Source organism: Rhinopithecus bieti, unplaced genomic scaffold, assembly GCF_001698545.2.
Source record: "Rhinopithecus bieti isolate Rb0 unplaced genomic scaffold, ASM169854v2 scaffold_11933, whole genome shotgun sequence".
NCBI classification, from domain to species: domain Eukaryota; kingdom Metazoa; phylum Chordata; class Mammalia; order Primates; family Cercopithecidae; genus Rhinopithecus; species Rhinopithecus bieti.
The window spans coordinates 990,965-1,018,940 of record NW_016806995.1 but is presented as its reverse complement, the minus strand read 5'-3'; the positions used below and the strand labels follow the sequence as shown (position 1 = coordinate 1,018,940).

Below are 27,976 nucleotides of genomic sequence, written 5' to 3'. Positions count from 1 at the left end.
CCCAACTACTCGGGAGGCTGAGGCAGGAGAATCGCTTGAACCCAGGAGGTGGAGGATGCAGTGAGCCGAGATCATGCCACTGTACTCCAGCCTGAGAGACAGAGCAAGACTCTGTCTCCAAAAAAAACAATAATAAGTCAAAGGAAGATGCTCAACTCTGCAGCATTTCCTGCTGACTATTTCCCCAGCTGAGATCTTGGCACAGAGGTGCATAACAAAGCTAGCTGATACCAGTGACTTTTCCGCAGGATTGGTATTTTAGTGATGATTCATGGCCTTCTGGTTCCCTCTCTAGATGAAGGAGACATTAATCCCAAAGTGCTTCAGCTAATTAGCCATGAGAAAATCCAGGTAAGGCGATGTGTGTCCTCAGTCTCACACAGGATTCCCTCATCAAGTCTAAGAGCAGGGTCAGCTTTCTCCATAAAGGGCGCACTATTTAAATGCAGGGGCAGCTGGGCAGCCGGGGCTCTCAACTGTGAGGCTTTGGGTATTAACTAAGATGATGGGGAACAAGTGATGATTAGATAATGGCTGCTGTTCTCATGATCCCCCCGTCACCCTAGAAACTGTCTCGGTTTGCTTTCCAACACAATTGAGTGAAGTGTAGCTGTGAACTTATTCATGAAACGCCCCCGTATTGGCGAGACGCAGTGTGCCACAGTGCCTGGGCACTGACGCTGGCTTTGAACGCAGCAGCCATGAGATCCTGGGCAGGTCACTTAAGCTCTTGGTGCCTCTGATCTTCTGTGAATGAGGATAATGGGGTTACTGAGAGTATGAATGAGTCGGTGGGTGAGAGGTGCTCAGGCTGCTGCCTGGCACACAGCAGCAGGTGCAGTCCTGGTGATCGTGTGTGCCAGTGTCTGCCCTGCCCCACTTTTTTTTTTGGTTCCCTGGGGAATAGAAGCCACTGTGACTGGATTGGATTACACTGTGGCTGTGAAAGTTTTCATCTCTGACCATCAGAGCAGACCTGCAAGGCAGGTAGCCATAGCCTTGACTTCCTCAGAGGGCAACGCAGCTAGGCAGAGCTAGGAATTAAACTCCCCACCATGCAGAAAGCCAGAAAATATATATATAATTTTACGTATATATATATTTAAATCTATTTGAGCTTCTCTGAATGCTTGACATCACTTTACTGGTGTCTGAGTAGCAAGAAACTCAGTACTCTGCCCCGCCTCCCCACCATGAAGTCACCTTCCCCTTGTAGTATGGTGTCCCGGTCATTAAATATGACAGAAAAGGCTTCAAAGCACGGCAGCGGCAACTCATTCTTACTCAGAAAGCAGCTTACGTGGTGGAACTTGCCAAAATCAAACAGAAAATAGAGTACTCAGCTCTCAAAGGTAAGAAGTGGGCAATCTTAAAACAATGCACTGAGTCGACTCAACTACTAGAAAGGCCAGTCATGAAGCTCCCAAATGGGAAACACAAGTGTAGGGTGCCCATAAACCCCAGGCTAGCGATGCACACCTGCAGTCTCAGCTACTGGAAGGCTGAGGCAGGAGGATCACTTGAGCCTGGGAGTTTGAAGCTGCAGTGAGCTGTGACTGCGCCACGCACTCCAGCCTGGGCGGCAAAGTGAGACTCCGGCTCCAAAAAAAAAAAACCCCAAAAAACAAAAAAACAAAACAAAGAAACCATCTGCCCTCCTCCCCTGGCGTTGCCCAGCCTGGACTGCACCCCTTATTCTGGCATAAATATTAATAGCACCACTTTACTCAAGTACCCAGATTGGGCAATAGTCTTCTTCCACGGTGATCGGAGCCCACTAGCAGGCTGATTTCTAAAGTATGCCCTTCATCCTTCTGGGCCCAGCTAGGAGAATGAAGCGTGGGGTTGGGCAGCCCCTGGGCGTCTCTCTTCTTCTCTGTCAAGCTATCTAGTTCCTGACTCATGTCAAGCTATCTAGTTCCTGGCTCCTAACTCTGGATCTGTCTTAAGGTGTCTCCACCAGCAATCTGAGAGACGGAATCTTAGTCATTCATGTTTCACCAGACGACAAGCAAAAGGTAATTATCAGCCACCAGTCTCTACTAAAAGACAGAAACGATACACTGCCAAAATGTTAAGTTGACCACCATGAAACTTGTCTGTCGGTGTGTCTGTTTCTTTAAGCTGTGAATACTGAAATTATGCCTTGTCTCCTCCCCACCCCAGGGGGATGCCGTTTTGCAGTGTGGACACATGTTTGAAGCAGTTACTAAACTCGTCATGCTGGTTAAGAAGGAGAACATTGTCAATGTTGTTCAAGGAAGGTAGGTGGTGTCATCTTCAGCTCAGGAAGTAATTCAATGTCACAGTGTTTAAGACCGAGCATGGTGGCTCATGCCTGTAATCCCAGCACTTTGGGAGGCTAAGGCGAGCAGGTAACTTGAGGCCAGAAGTTCAAGACCAGCCTGGCCAACATGGTGAAACCCCATTTCTACTAAGAATACAAAGATTAGTTGGGCTTGGTGGTACACGCCGGTAATCCCAGCTACTCAGGAGGCTGAGGCACAAGAATCACTTGAACCCAGGTAGCGGAGGTTGCAGTGAGCCAAGATCACACCACTGCACTCCAGCCTGGGCAACAGAGCTAGACAATGTCTCAAAAAAAAAAAAAAATATTACAGATCAGGGAAGATACAAATATTACTTTCACTCCTGGTTGCCTCCTGCTTCCAACATAATCAAGCACCATCTCTACCAGTAAGGGGTGAGAAACAAGCCTCTAGTGTTACATCCTCGCCCCCTCCCATAAAGAACTTTTTTCCGTCTTCATCCCTGTGATCTTGGGTTCCAGAGAAATGAAGTCAGTGAAGGCAGGATATGCTGGAGAGCTGTTTCTTTTCCCTCATCCTGTGCTGTTCCAAGTTTTAACAATCAGAGGAGCACATTTGTAGGTGGAATAAGGAGAGAGAGTTGAGTGCTTTGAAATGTGTTGTCTTTGTGTTGCTGTACCTCTGAGGGAATACTCAGCCCCTCAGAGCTTCAGTGTGACATGGGAGTAGTTCCGCAGACATCACACTGGCCCTCTGAAGAACTGAATGTGCTCAGCTGATTTCATGGTAACTACAGAAACATGTAGGTTACCCAGCTGTGGCAACAGCATTCTTCCTTTCCTCAAATATGCTATAAAGCACTGTAATAAAACAGGAATTTGATCTTGAAATTAGTAGAATTTCATAAGTGAATTTCTTTTGCAGACCAAAGGTTGAGAGAAGAAAATACAGTATGTCAGTAATGTGTCACTTTGTGTATTTTAAGTTTACAGTTTTTTATTAGTCCGGGAAAAGAAGGCACAATAGTTTTCGACACTGGACCGGAAGAACAAATCTATAAAAATAAAAATGGACAATTAACAGTGGTGAGTGGCCGTCTCTGGGAGGGAAGTAAGCTGTTTTATAGAATATAAGTTAAAGTTCTACCAATTTCAGTCCTATAGATTGACTGGATTCATAAGCTATTAATAGTTCATTTCTGCCCTCTATTCCTAATTCTACATCTGTAAGACAGGAAGAAATTGATATAGAGATATATATGTCTAAACACTGAATGAGAAAAGAAGAAAAGCTGACCATTGTTAAGTTGTCAGGGAACCAGAAACTGACATAAGACACTTCTCAAATAGCAGAGTCTACCTTTTCACTGGATGAAGGCTTTATGCTTATGATAGTAGCTTATCCATAACTTCCTTCCACATTGAAATCAATGCGCTTGTGTCCCACCCAGATACTGAGACTTAATTGGTTGGAGGTGTGGCTTGGGCTTCAGGATGCAAGAAAATATAAACGTAAGAAAAGTATGTAAGAAATATATAAAAAAATATGTAAGAAAATATAAACTCGCTTTTTGGAATACATGTGTCAAAGGCTGCCCATGTTAATACCTTTGGTATAAAACGGGGTCTAACAAGCACAGAGGTTTGGGAACCATGGCTATGCTAGAGAGAAGTCTAGCCTGAGCACACAAGTATGCTGCCTTCCCTGACTGTGCCCATACTGGGCTGCTGAGCTGAGTGTCCCAGTGGTCCTCGCTGGCAGGTAGTACATGGAGCTTGTTTTGATCCAGTTTTGCTGAAAAACGACATGTTAAAAGCAGAGGGGGCTATATCTTTAAAATGTTTCTTGTATTATACAAAGAATTTTGATACAAATTAATTTAAAAATGGTCTGTGAACATGGAGTGTCTCATACACATTTAAATTTAAGTGGACTTACCTATAAAGTCATTTTGCAGGCCAGGTGCGGTGGCTCACACCTGTAATCCCAGCACTTTGGGAGGCCGAGATGGGCGGATCACCTGAGGTCAGGAGTTGGAGACCAGCCTGGCCAACATGATGAACTCTGTCTCTACTAAAAATACAAAAAGTAGTTGAGCATGGTGGTGCATGCCTATAGTCTCAGGGAGGCTGAGGCTGGAGAATTGCTTGAACGTGGGAGGCAGAGGTTGCAGTGAGCTGAGATGGCACTGCTACACTCCAGCCTGGGTGATAGAGTGAGACTCTGTCTCAAAAAAATAAAATCATTTTGTAGATTAAAAAATAATTGCCCCTAGACACAATGATCTCCTTTGGGGACAAGTTAAAATAAGGACCATTTTGGATATAGACTATAAGGTGTCTTTTTAGTTTACACGCTGTCTTAAAAGTGACACCCTAGAGACTGTGTCTCTCTCCTCTGGAGTCACATGGAGTCTGTCTTCCTCCCTGACTGGTTCTGGCTGAAGAGGCTGACAGGCCTCCATGCGCCAGTTTCTAAGTCTGGCTTGTCTCATGGGAGGTGGCACTGGCTTCTCACAGGCCCTCCACACCCACCTTGCTAATGGTGACAGTTGAGGTGATAACTGTTTCCTTTTGAGCAAAGGGAGGGGGGCAGGGCTGTAAACTGAAGTGTGACTCTCTCCCAGGTGTCGGTCAGGAGGAAGTCCTGATAGAGGATGACATCTGACCTCGACCACCGCCATTTTTGCTCCAACTGAGGAAATTACGGGGGAAGCAGGGATTGGATCCAGTTGGCTACCTCTTCAAGTAACCAGGCCCGCAGCACTAACGGATCACATCTGAAGAAACTGAGGGGGGTTAGGCCAAAGCCTAACCTCAGCTTCTCAGCTGCCCCGTGGCACCTTATTAAATTGTCACCTTCTGGACGCAGACCCCAGGTCACCCAAAGGCATGATTCTAAACACCCTCGACAGGACCTATGTTTAATGGGCACTCCAACGTGTCATTAGAGGGTGGGCAAGATTCTCTACCTCTGTCAAGCTGCCCCGAGACATGATGCAATCCTGTGTACAGTAAGTTCTCAAGTAACATTTCATTATGTTGGTAAGACATGTGATTCCTGGGCAAGGCCACTGTCTGGGTGGAGTCTGTACGTTCTCCCCACGTCTCTGGGTTTCTTCTGGGTGCTCTGGTTGCCTCCCACGTACCCAAGGTGTATGTGTCAGGTGAACTGGTGCGTCTATGCAGTCCCAGTCTGAGTGAGTGTGGGTGCGTGAGTGAGCCCCGTGAGAGGAGGACATCCTGTCCAGGGTGGGTCCCGCCTGGTGCCCTGAGCTGCTGCGATTGGGCTCTGGCCATCTGCAACCCTGAGCATGCAGGTTGGAGAATGAATGAATACCAATTTTATTGTAAAATAAAAATGGATATAAAGCATATGAGCACACAAATGGACAATAAATGCCACAGTGCAAAAGCATGTAGGGAGCCCGTCACACTTGTAACTGGGGAGGGGCTCCTTATAATTTCCCCTTTGCAAGCGTTTATTCACTGATGGATGCGGCCACCGCTACAACCACCCTCACTCATTCACCAACACTTAGGTAATGATCTTATTTTTAATTTAATTAAATATATGTATAGCTCATTTATTTCAGTGTTTAATATGAGAAGTGCTTTGGTCTTTATTTAGAAGTTGGGTGATGTTTTTGTGCCCAGCAACATGCTGTGGGAATTGAACTCTTGTTTCAATCCATTAGCCTCATGGTTTTGCTTCAAGTCTCAGCTTCCAAGAACCTCTCAATGACTTACTGTGCATGGTCTGAGACTAAAGGAAATTTCCGAAAGCTGCAAAATTTGAATTTTGCTTTAAATAAATGGAACTCAGATGTGTCAAGGGATTGGGTTTGGTGAACTGAAGCCGTCTGCCCCGTAATAGTAAATCAGTGGTAACACCAGCTGATTCACCCTTTTTCACGAGCCAGGCAGCCTTTGACCCCAAGACTTCCTTTTGGTGTTTGACTTCAAACACTACAGAAACATGACTCATCTTTCCCTTCCATCCCGAGCGACTTTAAGGGGGTGAGGCAGAACATGGGGGCCCTGCCTTTGTTGTAAACCACATTTTAGGGGCCCAGTTATGCCGGGCATGTCTGAAAAGACCCAGAAAACAGAAGCATTTTATGACTTTTTTATTTTACATGTCCACAAATGTCTGCACAACATACAGTGGCTACATCTAAAACTTTGAGCATTTTTTTATAGCGCAAAGAGACGGAAAGGTTAATGACACACTTAACTGTGTTATAGTGACTTTGGGTAGAGCCCTAAAGACAGCACAGGCTCCAGAGGGAGGGCTGAGTGTTGTTCACACTCGGGTCCTGAATCGCTGTTGTAAGGTACAAAGACACACTTTAACTGGGGAATGGGGTCCCCACACAGTGATTCCTCCCACAGGAGGGTGACAGACTATGCCAGGAATTGTCTTGGACATGGGCCTCAGTCACCACAATCAAATGGCTCATTTAAAACAAACAAACAAAAAAACCTTGATTACAACACACCAAAGCTGTTCCAATTAGTAAAAAAATTGTAGTTACTACATTGCAGTGAAACCTGACTCTTTACCAAATCTTGGGCCAATGTTTTACTTGGCTAGTGCTTACATTATAAATATTGGTTTTTGCCCTTAGTGCGAACATAAGAAAAATCAGTTCCTTGTATACTCAGTAACAGAGCTTGGACCAGCCAATGCTGTCTGTTCACTCATGGCTATAATGCAGCCAACAGAATTTGTTCACCATGGAATGTTTTATAAACCTGTTCATATTCCAGAGAGACAAAGACTCAAAACTACAGGTGCAAAGTTGGAGAAAAAGTGAGGGTAGAGAGAGCTGCCAGAAACACTAGCTCATTAGGCATAGAGGCCACAGCAAATCAAATTGTTCCACAAACTCATTCTTCATACAAACATTTAAAAAACTATGCAGCCAGGTGTGGTGACTCATGTCTGTAATCCCAGCACTTTGGGAGGCCAAGGCGGGCAGATCACGGGGTCAGGAGTTCGAGACCAGCCTGGCCAACATGGTGAAACCCCATCTCTACTAAAAATACAAAATTAGCCGGGCGTGGGCTGGCGGGTGCCTGTAATCCCAGCTACTCGGGAGGCTGAGGCAGGAGAATCGCTTGAACCCGGGAGGCAGAAGTTGTGGTAAGTGGAGATTGTGCCACTGCACTCCAGCCTGGCCGATAGAGCAAGACTCCACCTCAAAAAAAAAAAAAATTTATACAATGGCTTTTCCATTTTCAGGGCCGATATTCACTTCGACTTTCTAAAAAAGCTCAACCCAAAAGGCAGGGTTGGTGTTTAAAACTTAAACAGTATAAAATCTTTATGAAACATTATTTTGTAAGCCTTCTTTCCTTAGCACTTAATAAAATCCAAATGGCCTAATATAAAAGTTTCTCACATGACAGTTTAAAAAGCGTCTGCCCAATACATGATTTTGACATTCAGTCATGATTGTTTCCAAGTTTTATTGTAGGCTTTGCTGTTGGATACAAAATGAAGGCATACAACTGCCACAGGCAGGGCAGTACGTACAAAGTCTAAGCTGTAAAAACCGTTTGAAAATATAAACTCGCTTTTTGGAATATATATGTCAAAGGCTGCCCATGTTAATACCTTTGGTATAAAACGGTAACGATTCCCTTGACAAACCCATCCATCACCTGACACACATTCACATCTCCTGGTAACTACTCTACCTAGTCTAGTCTCAACCACCCCTGTCAGTCACGACTCACTCCTGTTCCTTTGCAGGCGCAGAGGAGCCTGGGAGGTAGGTCACTGAGAACACCTGTCCTACACGGGTGCTGCACCCCGCTGGGCTCCAGCAGGGGCCACCTGTGCCCCACAAGCACACGTCCCCACCCACAGTCGCACACATCCCTTAAACATGAACACAGACACAAAGCAGACCCAAAGGTATCTATCTACCCGAACATCCTCAACCTGTTCACTGCTGGCCACTCTACACGTGTAAAAATCAGAGGCAAAGACAAGGGGGTCTGTGCTTACAGCAGGTAAGCTCCTTGGGGCTGGTGGTGTGAGGGTGTCCCTGCCTGGATGCCAGGCTAGGAGGAAAAAGGGTCTGGGCCACGCTGAATTTCTAAGCCAACTGACTTAGAAAGTTAGCCCAGCTTCATGGGGAAGGAGGCTGAAGAGGAGTGGGATCCCAGGGAGGGGTAGTTTATGAGCGATGCCTGTCACAGGGTCCGATGGCCTTCCTGGAGTGGAAAGGTCAACCAGGAGAACAACTGGAAGGGGCTGGAGTCGGGGAAAGAACCAGAAACAGAGCTGGACACTTACTGCCATGGAACGCTCTGCTCCTGCGCAGACACGTGGGGTCCCAGTGAGCACCAGGCCAAAGGCCAGCCCAAGGTGGCCAAAGGCTTTCTCCCGAAACAAAACCTTGCACCCAAAGTTGCACTGGTCACAACGATTTAGATGCTCATTCAGCCACATTTCCACTGCCATAAGCTGCAATTATCAACAAGCTCTAGGCCCAAAGCCACAAGGCAGAAAGCACTTCTAGCAAAGCGGTGGGGATTGTGTCCGGGCCAAACACACAGGAACCAGGAGTGGACCTGCTGGGGCTGGAAGATTATGAAATAGGAAGCAGGGAGCTCAGATACCTCTGGTGGCCTCCAACTGCAGAACAACTCTCGGAATTGTCAAACCGAACCCTTAAGGGAGTGTCACCCAAAAATCCCACATAGGAAGTCGACACCCACAAAAATAAATACTGCAAACAAAAGTTCTCACATACACTTCACACTCATTCATACTTTTCCTCTGAGAACCGAGAAAGCCTGGCTCCAAAGAGTCTCAGATTCTCATGAAAAGTAGAGATCTTAGACACAGCTTGTTCAAAGACAGGGGTCATACGCCTGGGTCAAGACAATCAATTTGCCTTGTCAAGCAATACCAAAATAATCATCTGGCTTGTTACAAAAGTATCTCCAGGCTCCAAGGGAAGCAGAAGGGGCCTGGCAGCCTGCATAGGATCTGGGTGTAGCACGGGAGGGAGTGGGGGCGGTGAGAGAAGGGCGGCTCGGTCTCTTGCCTGCTCACTGGTGGAGGTGGGCCCGGTCGTCGGGGCGCTTGATGTGGATCCGCCGCACACGCTCGATCCGCTCCCGCTCCCGCTCCTCGTCCTCATCCAGGTGGTGGGAGCGCCCTGCCGCCCCGCCTGTGGCCTCCAGGAGCGCATTGTCAGGTCCCCGGCCGTCCTGGGCCTCATAGAGCAAAATGTTCAGGGTCTCCTCATAAATCCGGGCTTCGGGAAACTCCACCTGTGTTCCCACAAAATACAAGGCAGGTAAGTTAATGGCCCATACTCTCTGCCAACACCTGGACTTTAAGCAGGGCCGCCAGACTAAATCAGGCCCCTGGGATTCCGCTGAAGGCCACCAGTATTATTTTTAAATAAACGGATATTTTCAATGGCAACACTTAAGTGTGGCGCTAAATGCACAGAAAATCAAGGGGATGCAGAGAAACAGGTCTCCCTGCCCCTAGTTTCCCTTCTTAAAGGTACAGTTTCTCATCATTTTACCCTCTCAAAGATTCTGTGCATGTAAATATGCGTACATATATTTATTCATACACTCCAAAAAACACACAAGGTGGCCCACCACACACACTTGTACATGTCTTCCTCTTGTCCCAAACTTAACCTAGAGATCATTCTGTATCAAGGAAATATAAACACGACAATGCAATTAACCATACTTGGATGGACATTTAGGTCAATGCTAATATGCTTCTCCTAACAGAGCTGCAACCTTGCACACAAGTCCTTCCACACCTTAAAGCAGTCTCTAAAGCAGTTTTCTGTGCAGGGTCCAGCTGAGGACCCCCACGAAATGGACATGAGCCCTCCTCCTTGGCAAATCACTGTGTTTGCTCATTGCCCCTCAGGGTTAAGGTGTGATGAACAGGAAGAGGGCCACATAAGCAGGTCCCACACATTTGATCAGACTAGACTCCACTTTCAGGGTAGAATTCAGAGGTTCCAGTTCTGGGAAAAATGGAGCAGGCACACTCTACCCCATCTTCCTCACTGACACTACAAAGCCAGGATGGGATGCACGCAGCAGCTAACTGTGGACTCAGAAGTAAATCGTGGCAGGTGGATGGGGGGAATGACAGAATTTGGAGTAATGCCCAACAGTGAGTTTATTGTTTGCCGCTGCCAGCACTGATGCAACCTGAAACCCTGAAATGGCACCAGGACAGAAGACCTCCAGAAGGTCTCTAGTGGCCAGGGAGGCCACCGAGTCTAACAGCAGAGAGGCTGGGGACAGAAGACCTCCGGAAGGTCTCTAGTGGCCAGGGAGGCCACCGAGTCTAAGAGGCAGACAGGCTGGGAGGAAATCCTGGTTTTCTTTCCTTTTTTTTAGATATGGGCTCTAATGAAGCTTTAAAATTTTAAGACTTATTTTTAGAGCTTAATAAGGAGCAAGGGGATTTAGAGACCACATGGTCTGATCCCAGCTGTTTCCAGATTGGCAGACCAGGTTCAGGAGCGGCGTGTTCTTGTGTCTGTGAAGCTGGTTAGGGGCAGAGCCAGGATGGGAAGCCAAGGGCCTCTTTCTCTTCTCTTTTTTGTTTTGAGAGAGCGTTGCTCTGTCACCCAGGCTGGAGTGCAGTGGCACAATCATAGCTCACTGCAGCCTTGAACTCCTAGGCTCAAATGATTCTGCCACCTCAGCCTCCCCAAGTAGTTGAGACTATAGGCATGCATCACCATGCCCAACTAACTTTTTTTTTTTTTTGAGACGGAGTCTCACTCTGTCGCCCCAGCTGGAGTGCAGTGGCGCAATCTCGGCTCACTGCAAGCTCCATATCCTGGGCTCAAGCCATTCTCCTGCCTCAGCATCCCAAGTAGCTGGGATACAGGTGCCCACCACCACGCCCTGCTAATTTTTTGTAGTTTTTAGTAGAGACGGGATTTCACCATGTTAGCCAGGATGGTCTTGATCTCCTGGCCTCGTGATCCGCCTGCCTCGGCCTCCCAAAGTGCTGGGATTACAGGCGTCAGCCACCGCGCCCAGTCACCCAACTAACTTTTAAAATTTTTTTGTAGAGATGGGTGTGATGATATGTTGCCCAGGCTGGTCTTGAACTACTGGGCTTAAATGATTCTCCCACCTCAGCCTCCCAAGTAGTTGAGACTACAGGCACACGCCACCATGCCCAGCTATTTCTTTTTAAATGCTTGGTAGAGACAGGGCTGTTGCTATGTTGCCCAGGGTGTTCCTGAACTCCTGGACTCAAACAATCCTTCTGCTTTAGCCTCCCAAAGTGTGGGATTACAGGTGTGAGCCACCATGCTCAGTCCTTTTCTTTATTTTCTTGCACCCAGACCTGCGCATTCCTGTGGCAGCAACCAGAGCCTGCAGGAGTCAAAACTCTGAGGGAAGGAACCTTCTTTTCTGATGAGAAGAGCTGTGGTCTCAACAGGATTGGGTGAATCTGGTTGCTTTTTCTATCTTCATGCTGCTGGGCCCAAAGTATAGGCACGGTCACAGAAAGTAGGTGGGAAAGCGGGAATAACTAAGCCCCCAGCTTTCTGGCTGGCTGACCAGGAAAGGGGACTCCAGGGAAGCTTAGAGAACTGCGGCGATTACAAAGGAAGAGGAGCTTGAGAAGCAACCTGTGAAGTTGTATATGAACTCCTAGACCCACACTCAGCTGCAAGATCTGCCCCTAAACCGCATAAGCAGACCCGAAAGAACTGAATGCTGCAAGAGATACTGCCCAGGACAGACGGGCCACTGCGTGGCACACAGCTGGGACAGATTTGAAGGCTGTGAAAACCAAACTGTCATTGCAACTACAAACTACAGAAGGCTGGTGAGAGCTTGCAGCCTAAGCCCAACTGGGTCAATTGCCTGCTAAAACAAAAACATCAATGTTCTCCCTAGGATTTAAACAAGGCCTGGAGCCCTTTAACAATATTCAAAATGTTTAGGATACAATCAAAATTTCTCAATACACAAGAACCAAGAAATTCTCAACTCCTGTGGGAAATAACTCACAGATGCCAGTGCCAAGATGACACAAGGTTCTGGAATTACCTGACAAAGACCTGGCAGCAGCTATTATTAACATGTTCCAGTAAGTAAGGGTTAGAGCAAATGGGAACAAAGGGAGTCTCAGCAAGGAGAGAGAAAAACCAAATAAGCACTTGAGAACTGACAAATACAATAACCAACAGCCCCAAACAAAAACATAACTTCCCAGTAGGGCTCAATAACGGAGCGGAGATGAGAGAGGAGAGTCAAGTGATAAGGGCTGGGCGCAGTGGCTCATGCCTGTAATCCCAACACTTTGGGAGGCCAAGGTGGGGGGATCACTTGAGGCCAGGAGGTCGAGACCAGCCTGGGCAACATAGTGAAACCCAGTCCATACAAAAATAAATAAAATGAGCCAGGTGTGGTAGCATGCACCTGTGGACCCAGCTACTCAGAAGGCTGAGGCAGGAGGATCACTTGAGCCCAGGAGTTCAAGGTTGCATTGAGCTATGATTGCGTCACTGTATTCAAGCCTGGGTGATGGAGCAATACTCTCTCTCAAAACAAAAAGAGAGAAGAAAGAGGCCCTTGGCTTCCCATCCTGGCTCTGCCAATAACTAGCTTAACAAACACAAGAACACGCCGCTCCTGAACCTGTCTGCTAATCTAGAAACAGTTGGGATCAGATCACGTGTTCTCTAAATCCCCTTGTTCCTTATTAAGCTCTAAAAATGAGAAGTCTTAATCTTTTAAAGCTCAATCAATATGATGACTCTCCTCTTAATACCCAAGGGCAGAGGCAGCCCAGGCATATTTTAAGAAATCAAACCATGACAGAATGGGGTCTAATTACAGGAAGAATTCATAGCCCTAAAAAAAACAGTTCACAGGAGAAAAGGGCTATGATGTCTTGCCAATGTGGAGAGAGAGGCAGATGATTCTGGTTTGCCCCCACCCCTGGGATCTTTGAAAACAAAAAGAACCTCAGTGTTTTGCCCTTATCATCTTTTAGGATAATTTTAAAGGCTTAGGAATAAAATATGTTGTCCAATTCATCCTGTGAGTGCTGGGGACGTGGAGCAGATACAGACTGAGTGAGAGTGCCCGAGCTGATGGCCCTTGACATGGCGTGATGGCACAGGGGAGATCACCACACTATCATTCTGTGTATGGCTTAAATTTTTAATAATAAATTAAAAAAGAGACTCTGGTTTCTACTTTGTGATGTGATTTTGTCTCATGTGCTTTTGTTCAAGGTCAGCTACAGAATCATGCAGAACTGTGTACCCCCAAAAGCTGCAGGGACAGTAATAACGTGAGTAGGGGACCTACAGGTTCAGTCTCCTGAGCCTCCTGTGCGAGGGTGACAAGAGGCATGACCGTCGGCCCACAGCAGACCTGCTGTGTGTCACTGGATAGCCAGATTTCCCTTAGATAGGTTAAAGAAATGAGAGTGTACAGTGTGAATTAAAAGTTTAAAAAGACAGAAAACCCAATTGCAGAGCCCCAAAAGGGCAGGCAAATTCAATTAAGGGTGGGGCCAGACCTCTAGCAGCACTGTGCAGAGCAGTCCAGCTTTGTGGAATGGCACGGTGGGAGAGGTCAAAGGACAGGTCAAGCCTACTGGTTTGGAGAGGATGATATAAAAAGAGATCTCCAGAGTCCAGCCCAGTCAGGGAGTCAAGCGTGCTTGGAAGGAAGCCAGCAAGGTAGGGAACTAAGGAATGCCAGATGGACCCTACATTTGGCTCTTTGCAGGGCCTAAAAGATAAATATTTTAAAGATGATGAGCAGTCACAAGCCAAGCAAAGCATTTTAAAAGCATTTCCCTCTGTATTGTGCTCAAGTGAAAGGAAGTTCTACAGGTGTATGTTTCAGAACAGCCACTCCAAACTGTCCTCTCGAGGCTCTTACCTTGGTCTGTTTCTTCTCAGTGGCATAGACAATAGAGGTACAACAGACTTCAGCAATCTTCCGGCCCTGACCGTAAAAGGACCAGCAGCAGATTTCATCCCCAATGACATCCTTTATGAATAGGACCCTTCCGTTAAAGCGCAGGGACAGCTTATCAAACAGTTCAATGTTTTTCAACATATTGTCGTCAGAATTGCTGCAAAAGAGCATTTGATACAGTGACCACAAGCTGGTAAAAACTGCCATCATTTGCCGGGCCCTTCTACATGCAGGGCCTTACTGAGCCCACTTTCTCCACTATCTCATTTCAACCTCACAAGAATCCCATGACAAACGCACTCCAATCTCAATCGCTCAAGAAGGAAAGTTAGGATCAGAGAAATTAATTGCTCAAGGCTGAACCTAATAAATGGCAGACAGGCCCCCCAAAAGACAGCCCTGGCCCCTAAGCCTGAGTGCTCCTAACCATTGTGCTTGAGTGACAGCCTCTGGGCAGAGGCACCGGGTGGAGGAGAGCGCCTCACCGAGCCCCGTGAGGAGCAGAATGGCACTGCCCAAGGGAGACTCTGTATCCCAGGTCTTTTTAAAGATCTTGAGTAACCTCATTAAATCCTCCCGGCATCCCTCAAGTTCCCGAGTTAGAGCCACATGTTTTCAAGGGCCAAATGGCATTCTAGAAACCTGCATATATTGCTGGTGGGAATGTAAAATGGTGAAGCCACTTTAGAAAACAGTTTGGCAGGTCCTCGAATGATTAAACCTGGAGTTACCACATGACCCAGCAATTCTGCTCCTAGAGAAATGAAAAACATACGTCCGCACAAAGACTGCATGAATGTTCATAGCAGCATTAAAAACAATCGCCAAAAAGTGCAAACAACCCAAATGTCCATCAACTGATGAATGGGTAAAGAAAATGTGGTCCACACTGTGGAATATTATCCTGCTATAAAAGGAATGAAGTATTGATTCATGCTACAACATGGATAAACCCCGAAAACCTCTTAGGTCATCTCACTATGCTGAGCGAAGGAATCTGATCATAAAAGTCTACATATTGTGCAATTCCATTCATATAAAAATGTCCAGAACAGGCAAATTCATTAAGACAGAAAACAGATTAGTGGTTACCTAGGGCTGAGGGAAAATGGGGAGTGACTGCTAATGCATAGAGGGTTTCTTTTCAGGCAGTGAACAAGTTCTAAAATTAGATAGTGGTGATGGCCTCACAACGTGTGAATATACTAAAACCACATACTGTGAATATAATAAAAACTGTGCACTCTATAAAGATGACTTTTATGATATGTGTGAATTATAGCTCAGAGTTATACCCCTGTATCCATCTGTCTACTTATCTATCCAGGCAGAGCGGCAGAGAGGGGTCATCCTCCTTTGAAGGTACAGAGGGGCTGGGTCTGGCTAGTGTGAGTGGCGGTTCTCCTGGTAAATGGAGCTGTCTTTCCCAGCTGGCGCCGTACCTGGTATATGAGTATTTGTTGTTACTTCTGTTGTAGAGCAGCTTCACGGCTGGCTGTGGGTTGTTTCAAAAGAAGAAGGCGAAGAATTATTTGGCAGGCAGGTGCAATGAACTACTGGCTTCCCATAGGGCTGGGGCCCTGAGCTGCAGCAGAAGAGGCAGACAAGCATAGCTTGCTGGCTGGAGAGGGGGACCGCATGACCCAATAGCAGAGGACAAAAGATGACCTGTAGCTTCCCATTGTGAACCCATTCTCAGGCCTCACTCAAGCAATTACACATGTTTTTATTTCAAAAGTTATTCAGAAGAACCTCCATCATTTCTGGTAGCAAAAGAAATTCCACAAGGGTGCCTCCAACATACCTTATTTGAAGTCGCTATAAGTTTTTGTTCTTCCTTGGATGAGGTGATCACAGGGACCTTGCAGAAAGGCTCATAAGTATCTTTGTTCTGCTGGAACAAAACATGCTTTCAGCCTAGGAGGCCTGCCTAGCACTGCATTTTTAAAGCTGACCTGCTGGACAGACAGGCTCTGGCAAGGGGAGATGGGGCAGTCATGGCTGGGAAGAGAGGAGGATTCTTACCACCAATGAACTAGATGAGGGAGACAGGGAGTTGGATTTCCCAGTAAGTCTGCTCTTTGTCTATGACCATTATAGGCCAGGATGCTGAGTAAGTACTAACAATGACGACCATTTCCACAGCCCAGAGCCACTCAAACATAAACCCTTGTCGTAGCAGCTGAAACATGATTTAATCAAAAGCTCCTAAAACCCCACTACGATGACTGCAGAGGAATAAAAGAAAGTATAAACCCATAAGGGGAAAAAGAATGGGAGAAGTGAGGTCAGCAGACCAGGAAAAAAAAAAAAAAAAAAAAAGTCAGAAACTCGAGGCTGGAAAGGTCACAGGTGAGCGCTAACCAAGGAGAAGAGGAAAGCTGAAACCCGTGGGTGGAAGCACTGGGAAGATCCCCAAATCCATCTCTGTCGCCACGCAGGCAGAAGAAAGGGCAACTTTCCTGCAGTGGTTTGCACAGTAGAGGACAGGGCTGAGCTGCGATTCTGAAAATGGGGGAAGAAGTGAACATCACACTAAGTGACAAGCAACCCCAGCTCCTTCCCCTTCCAGATCCCCAAAGGCAGCTGGCCAGGCCTAGACCCATCAGCAGGAGGAGAGTAGAGGATTGCTCTTCAGGAATTCCGTCTGTTCCCCAAAATGGCTTACAGATTCTGAGAGCTGGGGGTCCCGCTGAAAAAGTCTGCCTTATCACCCACAATGCAGCCCAGTGGACAGGGACCACACATGCAAACAAGCTTTCAGAGTCTCATTCTTTCAGCAGACAGCCAAGCATCATCAGATTACATGTGAAAAGCCTCTTAAACATGAGAGCAAAACCAAAACAAAGAGAGGAAAAGAGGAGGAGTCACATAATGAAGGGAGAAGAAAGAAAGCAAATAGTATCATCAGACAGATGAGAGCAGATACGGCCTCCTACGAAACAAGACCAGCACGCTGTGGAAAGCAGGGCATTCGGAGAGCAAGAAAAGGCTCTTAGAAGTTAGAAAGACGATAGCAGAAATGAAAATTTGGATAGAAGGGTTGAAAATATAAAGGTGAAAAAATAAAACTTCTGAGAAAGTAGAACAAAAGGATAAAGCCAGAGACACTAAGAGGAAAGAATTAGGAGGTCAGTCCTGGAGGTCTAACCTCAGACTAATAGAAACGGGACCCAGGGGCATGTCTCCAAGACAAAGATGAAACAGAACCTCTGATGTGTCTGAACACACCAGTATGAGACTGCTGAGAACATGGGGTTGAAGTAGGAACATATATTTAGAAAATCAAGCTAACAAAACAATGAGGCAATCCCTAACTCTGGCAAACTTACAGTTCTAGAAGAAAGAAAATAATCATTGTACACTCTGTGGCTTAACTGTCAGCCATATTTATGCGTCATGATGTAAACTAAACTCTGAATTTAACCAGAACTGTGATGAACTGTACCAGGAGAATGGGAGAAGGAAGAGTATGCCTAAGCTTGGTGGGGGTGGAGGTAGGGGCAGTGCGTGAGTTAAATTCTAGTTTTCTATAGTCATGCCAGTAGATAATGTCAAAAACTGAGAATTCAATAAAGAGCAGCACAGGCGAAATTATGTGGAAACATAAATGTGAACAGAAAAAACTGCTGAAAGAATTCACAGAGGTTACTGCAGGGGTGAAGGAGAGTAGGAGGGGGTATGGTGGTGTTTTTGATGTTAACCTTGCAGCACTATTTGACTTCTTGAAGGATGCATGTGCATCACTTTTAACAACGTAGTAACAATAAAAAAGTAAATGCTGCAACATTCAGTTAGATCTACAGTGAGTTCAGACTCTCAGAGTAGAGGTGGTGTGCAGTGTTATAGGTACTGGTCCAGTGCGGAGCCAAACACAGACATGTGGTGTTGGGGAGGCCCAAACAAGGGCCTCATGCACACAGACCAAATTCCTACGACAACCCAGACAACCCAAAGGGACACTTCTGATGCTCTGCCACATTGTAACTTTGTTTGAAATAAAGGGGTGTTGGCTATGTCTAGAAGCATTTTGGTTTTGTGGGATTTTACTGTCACCAGACCTGACCCCAATGGTCCTGCTCTGTCCAGCTAAGGAGTGAGGGGTGTCTGTCTGTAGAGATTATGCTGAGCTCCCAACAATGACTTTTGGGACTAGAGTAAACCCTAAGATTGGTCCCGAACACTGACCAAGTTTTACACGGCGGGGTTCGCTGCTGAAGGGTTGAGATGTATACATGAGAAGATCCAACAGCATGAGGGCTGCAAGGACTGAGACAGTAGGTGGCCTGCTGTTCCAGGGAGGCCTCTCAGGGGTCACTCTGACTGAAGGAATTGGGCTCCAGGGCAAACTCATTAACTCTCACAACATCTCAGTCAGACAGAAACCGCTCCCATTTTGCAGAGAGGGAAAATGAAGAAGGCAGGTAGGCTTGGTGCCTCTCCACCCATATGGGAAGAAAGGGTGATGCCTACTTGTAGGGCTGCCTGGCACTCTTCCACCAGGCCTTGGACCAGGTAGTACTTGGCTTCTGCTAGCAGCTCCTCGATCTCCCGGCGGCTCTCGGGTAAAGGCACCGCCCCGTCTCGAAGGTAGTTGAGTATTGTACCGAAGTGCTTCCCACAGCGGTCAATGAGGATCCAGCCTGCAGGGGGAGGAGGCAGGGGCTGGTTACACGGGCCCTCCTCTCGTGGGAGGCCCTGAGCTGAACTGGGGTGTCTCTCAGCTCCCTCTACCTCCCAGCGGAGAGTGGGACTGCCCGGAGAGTGGCAGCCTCACCTGCCCACCTGTCCACTAAGGGCTGAGGAGGCCCCCACAGCCTCCAGGCCCTGCTGACACGGCCACAACCCCAGGTAACCCTCATCTGAGGCTCTGTTGTACCTCCCGACTCTTGAGGCCCAAAAGTACACTTCTGAAGTACCCTCAAATATCCCTTAGACAAGGACATCCAAGAGGGGCTCGTGTACCACACCTGGGTAAAACAGGTCCAAATGGCCACATCCCAAGGACAGAAGAAAGACTTCTGGGGTAAAAAATAGCTACTTCCTCTTTCTACAAAGCTTCCCTCAAACTGGCACGTAACAGAGCCATTTCTAAGAATGCACAAGTCTCACCCTTGCAGACTGTGACCTCTGGCTCCCAAGGCTGAGCCCCAGACACTGACCAGCACCAACACAGGAAGTCCTATCCCACAACTTCCTGCAACAAGCACTTAGTGGCTACTGAATGACCAAGACAGACCCCACCCTCAAGCAGCTCGGTCAACACGGGGAGACAGAACCAGCTTTTATTGGATATGGAGAAAGGTCCCAACTGCTGACCAAATCCAGGCACTGTGAAATTTTCTTGGGGGTAGGGGCCAGGAAAACTCTATTCTGCTGCTCAATGTTCTTTCTAATCTTGTCACTGAGCCGGCATTCCTCCACTAGAGATCCTGAGGGTTTTCAGAACCCCTCTACTGAAATGCAGTGTCTCTGGGAGTGGTGTTTGGAGAAGACAGGACTGGAGCCTAGGAGCAGGAAGTACCAAAAAGGGAGGCAGGAATGGAGCAAAGACCAAGTGTCTCCCAACAGCAAATGTGAGCCTCTAAAAAGAAGCCAGACAGATGAGAGGGTGAAGTCGAGGCCTTCTGACAAGCAGGGCGACCTCCGGCAAGGGGTGTCCCCATGGCTCCTGCCCCGCATTACAGGTGGAAAATGCCAGTGCCGTGAGGAGGCTTCAGTAGGAATCGGTCACTTTATGCTCCCACCTTCCTCCCCACTTTGGGAGAAGGGCCAGTATTTCCACTCCTAACAACACTGTGCCCTGCTCCATATCCTCCTCAGATTGGGCCCTACTGATCCCGGGCCTTGGATCAGTGGCAGAGGCCAGCAAAAGTTGAGAGCAGCAAACGCATCTTTTTCACAATCCAAAGGCATAAATCGGCCTGCTTTCCCCTACCCCTTAACCTGGCAAGTCCAGTCCCTGCCAAGTGCCCTCTCATGGTTTTAGGGCACAGTTTGGTATTCTTTGCATCATTTGCTGCCAGGAAAGTTGATAATAGGGCCGTTTCCAGGTTCCCCTGATGGAACAGCTCAGCCTAAAGTTCCTGGGCCTTTTCTTAAAGGAACGGTCCCAGCCCTCCAGCGGCTTCCACTTCCTACTTCCACACTGCTCCAATTTCCTGGGTAGGTGGGAAGAATACCCCAACTTGGGGAAAATGCAATACAAATGTGTAGCCCCGAGTCAACTCCTGGTTTCAGGGAAGAAAAAGGCCTTCCCAGGCATAGTAAATCACATCACCCTGACAGTGACCTCCAAATGTGATCCCACCCCACTTCTTTCTACATCTGAGACAACAAAATACGGAATTAATATCTTATGCAACCCAGATGCCTCCGGGGCCAGTAAGCAGCATAAATGAGTGCAGCTGGGCGGGGCTGAGGCTGGGGCTGACAGGACAGCATTTGCCCTGCCCCCAAGAGGGGCAGGCTCTTCCCACTCCAGCCAAGAGTGGCCAGGCAGGAATGTGGGCCCAAGAGCTGTGAGCTCTGATGTTCCTATGCAATGCCAGAAACGCAGATTTTTCTGTGAATTCCCTGATTTTTAAAGGATGGTAACTAATTAAAACAAAACAAAACTGTCATCAACCCACCACAAGGCAAACAAAACACATCTGCAGGTGAACTGGGCTGGCAGTCTACCAGCTCGAGGCCTCTGTGCTGCCTACACCAAGTACGTTTCTCTCAGAAGGCTGACAAGGCATGGAAAGACTGTATTACCTTTCCACCAGTTCTTTTTTGAGGGGAGCTCATTCCCTTGCATTTTCCACGGATAAAACAGAGGTTCAGAGAGGTTCAGCGCCATTCCCAAGCAGAGGCGGCAGGACTAGACCACAAAGAAAAAGTAAAGCACTCATAGGAAAACTCCTTTCACCAGAATTGAAAAGATGAATAGGATTCAGCTCAGCTGCACAGGGGAGGAAGCTTCCATGCTCTGCCTTTGATGCCTGTAGAACTCAAGCTGCTTGGAAGACCCAGGGCCCTGAAATCAATTATCCAAGTGATAGCCCAGAGTTCCCATAAACGAACAGGCAGACCGTGACACTGGGCTCCGGCTCAAGAATGCCGTCAGGAAATGCTTGTGGCGAAGGAATCATACTTTGGACAAATAAGGGCAAGGGAGCCAGGCACACTCTCCAGGAGGTTTCAATCAGCATTTTGACTTTAAGATACTGTGGTCGCTTTCAAAGCAGGGAGTAATCCCTTTGAAAGTCAGCTCAAATGCCTAGCATGTAGAAAGGCAAATGGAAGTCAAGCAGCTCCTCACATGTGGGGGGTCTCTCTCCTGCTGCCACGGGGCACGAGGGCTATTTAGGAAGGCTGGCCAACTCAGGGCAGCCTGTCATCCCACGACCCATTAGGCAAGGCTGGAGAGCAGAACTGACCGGACCACACTGGGCAGCACTGGACTTGGGCTCCAGGACGTCCTCAGCACAGCACAGCACAGCACAGCACAGCATTAAGTGCTGGAAACCCAGCTCTGATAGCTTCTTGCTGGATGACACTGGTGCTTCATTTTACCTCTGTCTAGCAGTTTTCTCTTCTACAAACGATCTCACAGGGTTGAGATAAAAATATGATGAAAGAATGTACAGAAGGCACACAGCACAATGCTGGGTCTACCAACAGCACTCAAAAGCAGCTATGGGTCTTTGACAATCTCATCTCTCATGATTATTGCTGGAAGCAGAGCAGCAGCATCCAGAGGCAGCAAGGTCCAGCCCCCAGGACGGAGTTGGTGTTGCTTTCAGTGACCCAAAGGAGGAGAAGGCTGCTCTGGGGGTCAGGGGGATTAAGCCACTAGGCTCCCCTCCACCCCGCCCCGTGAGCATACAATGTGCTTCCTCTCTCCCTGGATGTCTGACCTCTCCTTTCCCTTCTCCCACCGCCTCCAGAGAACCTTCACTGACCCCTTTGCCATCCTAAGGTATTTATACTCTATACTTTTGTGCTTCGCAAACACCCCTGATCATAAATGCCACCCAAGGTACTTGTGAAAAATTCAGATTCTAGGAACCTGCCTCATACCTGATCAGAATCCCTAGGGCAGGGTCTCCAACCTGAGCACTTTGACATTTTGGACCAGATAATTCTTAGTTGTGAGAGGCTGCCCCGTACATTGTAGGGTATTTAGTTGCATCCCTGGCCTCTACTCACTCGATGCCAGGAGCAACACCATCCCCAAGATGGGACAACCAAAAATGTCTCTGGACATTGCTCAATGTCCCAAAAAATCACCCACTGGTTGGGCATCACTGAGGTAGATCAAGGACCTAGGTGTAAAAAAGCAATTTAAACTTTGAGGTATCAAAAAGCCCCGTTACAAAAGCTCAGACAAGTCAGACTGGGAGAAGATATCTACAGCAGACCCCAAAGAAATAGGATCCAGAATATGAACTTCTAAAAGTAATAAGAAAAGAAAAACACAAATGTGTAAACAAGATGCAATCAAGCAGTTAAAAGATTAAACTCAAAAGACCAATAAGCATAAAAACATGCTCAATGTACCAGACATTAGGAAATACTGAATAAAACAAGGTACCGTATCATACTCACCAGATTTGCAATAATTAAAAGGTTGGACAGTGCCAAGGGTTGGCAAAACCAGACTTCTGCAGGGAGTAGAAGTTGCCATAACCACTGCAGAAGGGACTCCTGCAATATCTAAGGGAGTAGAAGATGCTGTCCCAGTTCCCCTGCTGGGAATAAACTCTAGGGCTGAGCTCCCAACAGTGGGTAAGATCTTAAAGCCACAGCCCCTGAGATGGCTGGGTGGGGTCTAGGGAGTCCAGAACCCTCTCATTTGCCAAAGTGAAAATATGATCGTCTACATGCGCCATGATGTGGCAAAAGCTGAGCAGCATCACACAGAGCAACTCCCATGCTCAGGGAAAGTGTTCAAGGATGTTCACATTCCTAGCAGTGAACACCGCAAACCCTCTAATGATCATCAACAGAATATGGCTCCGGCAGCGGCTGTATGCTTCTAGAATGGACACTCTACCACCAGGAAATGTGTGAACAAGAGCTATTTCGTTGTGGATTGTTCTCACAAGCATAATGCTACATAAGCAAAAGCAAAGCAGATACAAACTGTAGAGCACCATTGACATCATGTTTAAAAGCACATCAATAGCGCCTTGTTTAGGGACATGCACAGCTATAGCAAGAGTAATACCTGGAAAGATCGACACCTGTGGTTCTCAACGCTGGTTGCACACTAGAATCACCCAGACAGCTCTTCAAAGTCCTACTGCCCAGGCCACACCCTGGCTGGGACCCAGGCACCAGTACTGACCTCCTCAGGTGACTCACTCTGTAGCCAAGCTTGAGATACATTTGGTGACCCCAAATGCTTACCTTTGGAAGGGAGAGGGACAAACAGAGAAGGTACAGAGGGGCCCCACAGGTACAGGTCATACTTTATGCCCGGACTGAGCCTGGTGGCACAGGTGAGTTTGTTGTATTATTCACAATTTAAAAGCTCTGAGGTACTTTGGAATTTTACAAAAGAGCATCGTCATGGAAGGCAGAAGGGCTGCAGATCTCAGGGAAGCCCTCAGGAACTGCAGTTTTCCCATGGATCAGACTGATTTCTAGGGGAGGTGCGATCACAAAATGAATGACTCTTCAACCTAGGGTACGCACTCATTCCAAAATACATTAGCAAGACATCAGAAAACATACAACGGGGGGAAGTATCGTGCCAAGCAACAGGGATGAAACAGACACTACAGGCAAATGATGAACGGATGCATTGTGAAAGGCGCTACCTAAATCCGTGAACCAATGGTGACGCTGACAAGGAGTCAGGTGAAAATTCTAGCATTGTGGGAACTGAACCTTTCCAGGAAGAGTCTGGGAAGGGCATGCTCACTGCCGCAGTGTCCTCTTCTTCTCAGAAAAGCCATCCCATGGGAGTCGTGTGGAACTGCAGCACGCTCATCCCTGAAGGACAAGGCAGGCACCCTCTCCCGACATGCTGCTAAGACCTGCTTCTCTGTAGCCCCTCAGCAACACTCATCCCCCCAACATTTACACTCGGAACAAAAGCCATAATTGACAGTTCCCATTTACTGAGTTCTCCCAACATCTCAGGCCCTGTGGCAAGTGCTTTCTCATGTCCTCACTCAATCCCCGACTCTGCAAAGCATTTTCATTCACAACTGGGAAAGGAGGAAAGAGGTTCAGAGAAAAAGCCACTTGTCCAATGTCACATGGCCAGTAAATGGCAAATAGGCCAAGATTAGCACAACGTGTAGACAGGGCTCCATAAATGTCAACTGTGACTGTGACATGCAGCAGAGCCAGGACTTAACCCAGGCCTGGCTAACATCAACACCCAAGTTCTTCTTGGTTTAGGAGTTACCTGCACACAGTACAAAACTCAAACAGGTAGAAGGGTCCGGAGCAAAAAGGAGACTATTTCCCCCATGCTGGATGCCAGGTCCTCTCTCCTGAAGCAATCACTTTCTCGGGCAACATGACACATCCCCTGTTCAGGACCTTCAAAGCCCCTGTCCTTTAACCAGCAAGCTGTACTGCTGGCTTCACTGCCTGGCTGAGCTGCACTTGGCATTTCTGCCTATTTGTAGCAAACTTCATTGCAGCTGACAGGCTTCCAGCCTGTAGGCCAGGATGGAGCTGCAAGATGCAGGGCGTCTATCCCAATTTGTAGACCCAAGAGTGCATTTGAGGCAACCTGCAGGCCATGGGTCAGGCTGTGCATTGCTCTCTCCAAGGACCAACAGGATCACTCTGCCAGGCACAGACAACGGCTGGAAGGCCAGATACCCAGCCTACTATCCCAGGCCTTCACGAGGGCCCCCACCAGAGGGCTTTAGCACAAAGCCAGCAGTTAACTCGTAAGGATGCCACACTCAAACGATCTGGCCTGGGACCAGGGCCACATCTAGCCATGCACAGCAGGCAGTAAGAGCCAGCAAGTCCTGGGTTCAGCAGCTTCACCTTTTCTAGTCCCATCAGCTTTTGAAAAAGCATTTCACCTCTGAGATGGGGACTCCTCACTTGGAATGGTAACAACAGTATCCACCCCTGGAATGGTTATGGTGAGGATTAAATGAAATACCCATTGGCTGCATGTGGTGGCTCACGCCTGTAATCCCAACACTTTGGGAGGCTGAGGTAGGAGGATAGCTTGAGCCCAGGAGTTCAAGGCCAGCTTGGACAACATAATGAGGCCCCATCTCCACAAAAATTCTAAAAAATTAGCTGGGTTTGGTGGTGCATGCCTGTAGTCCCAGTTACACAGGAGGCTGAGGTGGGAGGATTGCTTGAGCCCAGGAGATGGAGGCTGCAGTGAGCTATGATGGCACTACTGCACTTCAGCCTGGGTGACACAGCAAGACCCTGTCTCAAAAAAAAAAAAAAAAAAGAAAAAAGAAAAGAATGCCCCATAAAGTGCCATACCATGAGCTTTTCATAATCTTATGAAGCAGGGGCTGAGCTCCAGTGACATGAAAGAAGCCACAGTTTGCAGTGTCAAAATGACACTGTGTCCCCCAAGAACCTGGGTTTTCCAGGCAGCACCAGGCAAAAAACATCTCATAGCAGGCATTTAGAAGGTGAGCAGTCCTGCCAGTACCACTCACATGTTCTGTCCAGTCGGGGACAGGCAGACTGACGAGTCCGTTTCTTTTTTGATATGGCATCAGGCCACCAAGACGAGGCCTTTTGAGGAGAAGAGGCGTCCACTCAGCTTTCGAGGCAACTCAGCAGCCTTTCCCTGAGCCCCTCCAGAGACTGGGTAGGGTACAAGAAAAACCACAACAATCCTGGTTCTCAGAAAACGCCTGCTTCCTCCAGCAGCTGGGGTGCCATTGTCTTGATTTCCACAGATACTCTCGGGCCATGTTGGGTGTGGCACAGCAAAGGGGATCCTCCCACTCATAAAAAGCTAAGTGTGAAATGGCAGCTCTGGGGCTCCAACCTCAGTTCACTGCTGCCTGAACAGAAACCAGAGTTCACGGAAAGCAGAATCTCCAGCCCCACACCCTGGTCTTCCCCAGGGCACAGAGAGAAATGCCCTCACCAGTGGGCAGCCCAAGCTTCGGCCCTCTTAGGATCAGAGAATGAACTGGGGGACACCAGGCTTGGGTACCCCAGTCCCACCCACTTATGTGAAAACTCACTCACCCTCCCAAGTCAATGTCCCTGGAAAGGTGGGGCAGCAGCATAGAAGGCCAGTCTCAGAAACAGGAAAGCGGGGTCAAGGTCAAGCCAGGCTGTACCCTGGCCTGGTCTTAAGCAATCTCAGGCCAAAGAATGAAGGATGGAGCTATTTTTAAACCTCATGCGACCTGCTGGTAAACCCAGCCAGGTAAGGATGAAGCCCCGTTGCCAGTGGCTCCTTGATGGTTCCAGGTGGGTAGGAAGTAGTTATGAAAGACCCCTCTAAGTGATTCATTGCCTTTTTTTTTTGAGATGGAGTCTTGCTCTGTTGCCCAGGCTGGAGTGCAGTGGCATGATCTCAGCTCACTAAAAGCTCCGCCTCCTGGGTTCACACTATTCTCTTGCCTCAGCCTCCCAAGTAGCTGGGACTACAGGCGTCCGCCACCACACCTGGCTACTTTTTTTATTTTTAGTAAAGACGGGGTTTCAGCGTGTTAGCCAGGATGGTCTCGATCTCCTGACCTCGTGATCTGCCCATCTCGGCCTCCCAAAGTGCTGGGATTACAGGCGTGAGCCACCGTGCCCAGCCGATTCTTTGCCTTTTACTAACACGACTTTCCACAAGAAAAACGTGTGTGCGTGTATTTATGTGTGTATATATATATATGCATACACATATACACACATGCATTGACTATATATGGATGAATACTTACTATGTGCCAATGGCCCCAAAGGGCAGGTATCGTCATGCCCATTTCATTAGAGGAAGAAAATGAGACCAAAAGGTTCTGCCACTTGGTTAGGATCACCAGATACTAACTGGGGAGCTGGGGCTCAAACCCAGGTCGGTCTTTGTCAAGACCCCATCTTGGGGGGACAAGGGTCCAGGGAAGACACCTCTCTCTCTCCCAGGCTTGAGTTTCACTCTGAAGCCACAGAAGCATGGCAGAGACAAGCAAGCTAAGGCCTGGGTGAGGAAGTAACTTGCTCAAAGTAACACAGCAAACCAACAACGAAGTCAAGATGGTGGGAGTCCCTGACCAGCTGCCTCCTACATATCTTCAGGTCTTGACTTAAATGTCACTTCCTTAGGGAAGCTCTCCTGGACCACAAAACGCATGGCCAGGGGCAGGCACGTGGCAGGTGAGCTTACCTTCACTGTCGGTGAGCACTTCCATGCGCCCGCTGAACATGGCCTTCAGCATGGTGTCCTGCTTGGTCAGCGTCTGCATGGTGGTATAGTAGAGGGCTCCACCCACGTTCAGCTTCACGTATTTGGAGCTGGGGCTCGTGCCCTTGAAGGAAGTGGTGCGGGTAGCAGCCGCTGGCACCGCTGAGCTCACCACACTTTCTCCTGACATCTCTTCCTGCCAGTAGAGAGGACACAGGGTCATGACATCAGACCTGGTTGACTGCTTTCAGCCTGTGGATTCAATCTGGCCTCCAGATGTGTTTTGCTTGGGCCACGCATACACAGCATTTAAAACTTTGCTTCCAATGTGGACAACTAAGGAGCGCTCACAGAAAAATCTGGACTTCCGGCTTCTCTTAAAATCA

The 27,976-nt window shown here is 47.9% G+C and overlaps 2 protein-coding genes across 12 annotated transcripts in view; one reads left to right on the top strand and one right to left on the bottom strand.

Moving 5' to 3' along the window:
• The window catches only part of MYO1H (myosin IH), a 107,484-nt gene extending 101,384 nt beyond the window's left edge, over positions 1–6,100 (top strand). For 6 of the 7 annotated variants that reach the window (XM_017879710.1, XM_017879706.1, XM_017879707.1 and 3 more), the window contains 6 exons: positions 296–351; positions 1,217–1,352; positions 1,951–2,018; positions 2,167–2,264; positions 3,256–3,355; positions 4,897–6,100. In XM_017879710.1, coding sequence (XP_017735199.1) covers positions 296–351; positions 1,217–1,352; positions 1,951–2,018; positions 2,167–2,264; positions 3,256–3,355; positions 4,897–4,920 — 482 coding nt within the window. In that variant the 3' untranslated portion in view covers positions 4,921–6,100. Of the gene's footprint in view, positions 1–295; positions 352–1,216; positions 1,353–1,950; positions 2,019–2,166; positions 2,265–3,255; positions 3,356–4,896 lie in introns of those variants that run through there. The other variant, XM_017879711.1, reaches the window with a different exon arrangement.
• A 282-nt stretch (positions 6,101–6,382) lies between these two features.
• The window catches only part of KCTD10 (potassium channel tetramerization domain containing 10), a 29,282-nt gene continuing 7,688 nt past the window's right edge, over positions 6,383–27,976 (bottom strand). For 3 of the 5 annotated variants that reach the window (XM_017879715.1, XM_017879717.1, XM_017879713.1), the window contains exons 2-7: positions 27,573–27,786; positions 18,719–18,888; positions 16,050–16,139; positions 15,688–15,740; positions 14,207–14,402; positions 6,383–9,565 (exon numbers count right to left, since the gene is read on the bottom strand). In XM_017879715.1, the coding sequence (XP_017735204.1) occupies positions 9,341–9,565; positions 14,207–14,402; positions 15,688–15,740; positions 16,050–16,139; positions 18,719–18,888; positions 27,573–27,786 (948 nt within the window). In that variant the 3' untranslated portion in view covers positions 6,383–9,340. The remainder of the gene's footprint in view (positions 9,566–14,206; positions 14,403–15,687; positions 15,741–16,049; positions 16,140–18,718; positions 18,889–27,572; positions 27,787–27,976) is intronic. The other 2 variants (XM_017879716.1, XM_017879714.1) reach the window with 1 other exon arrangement.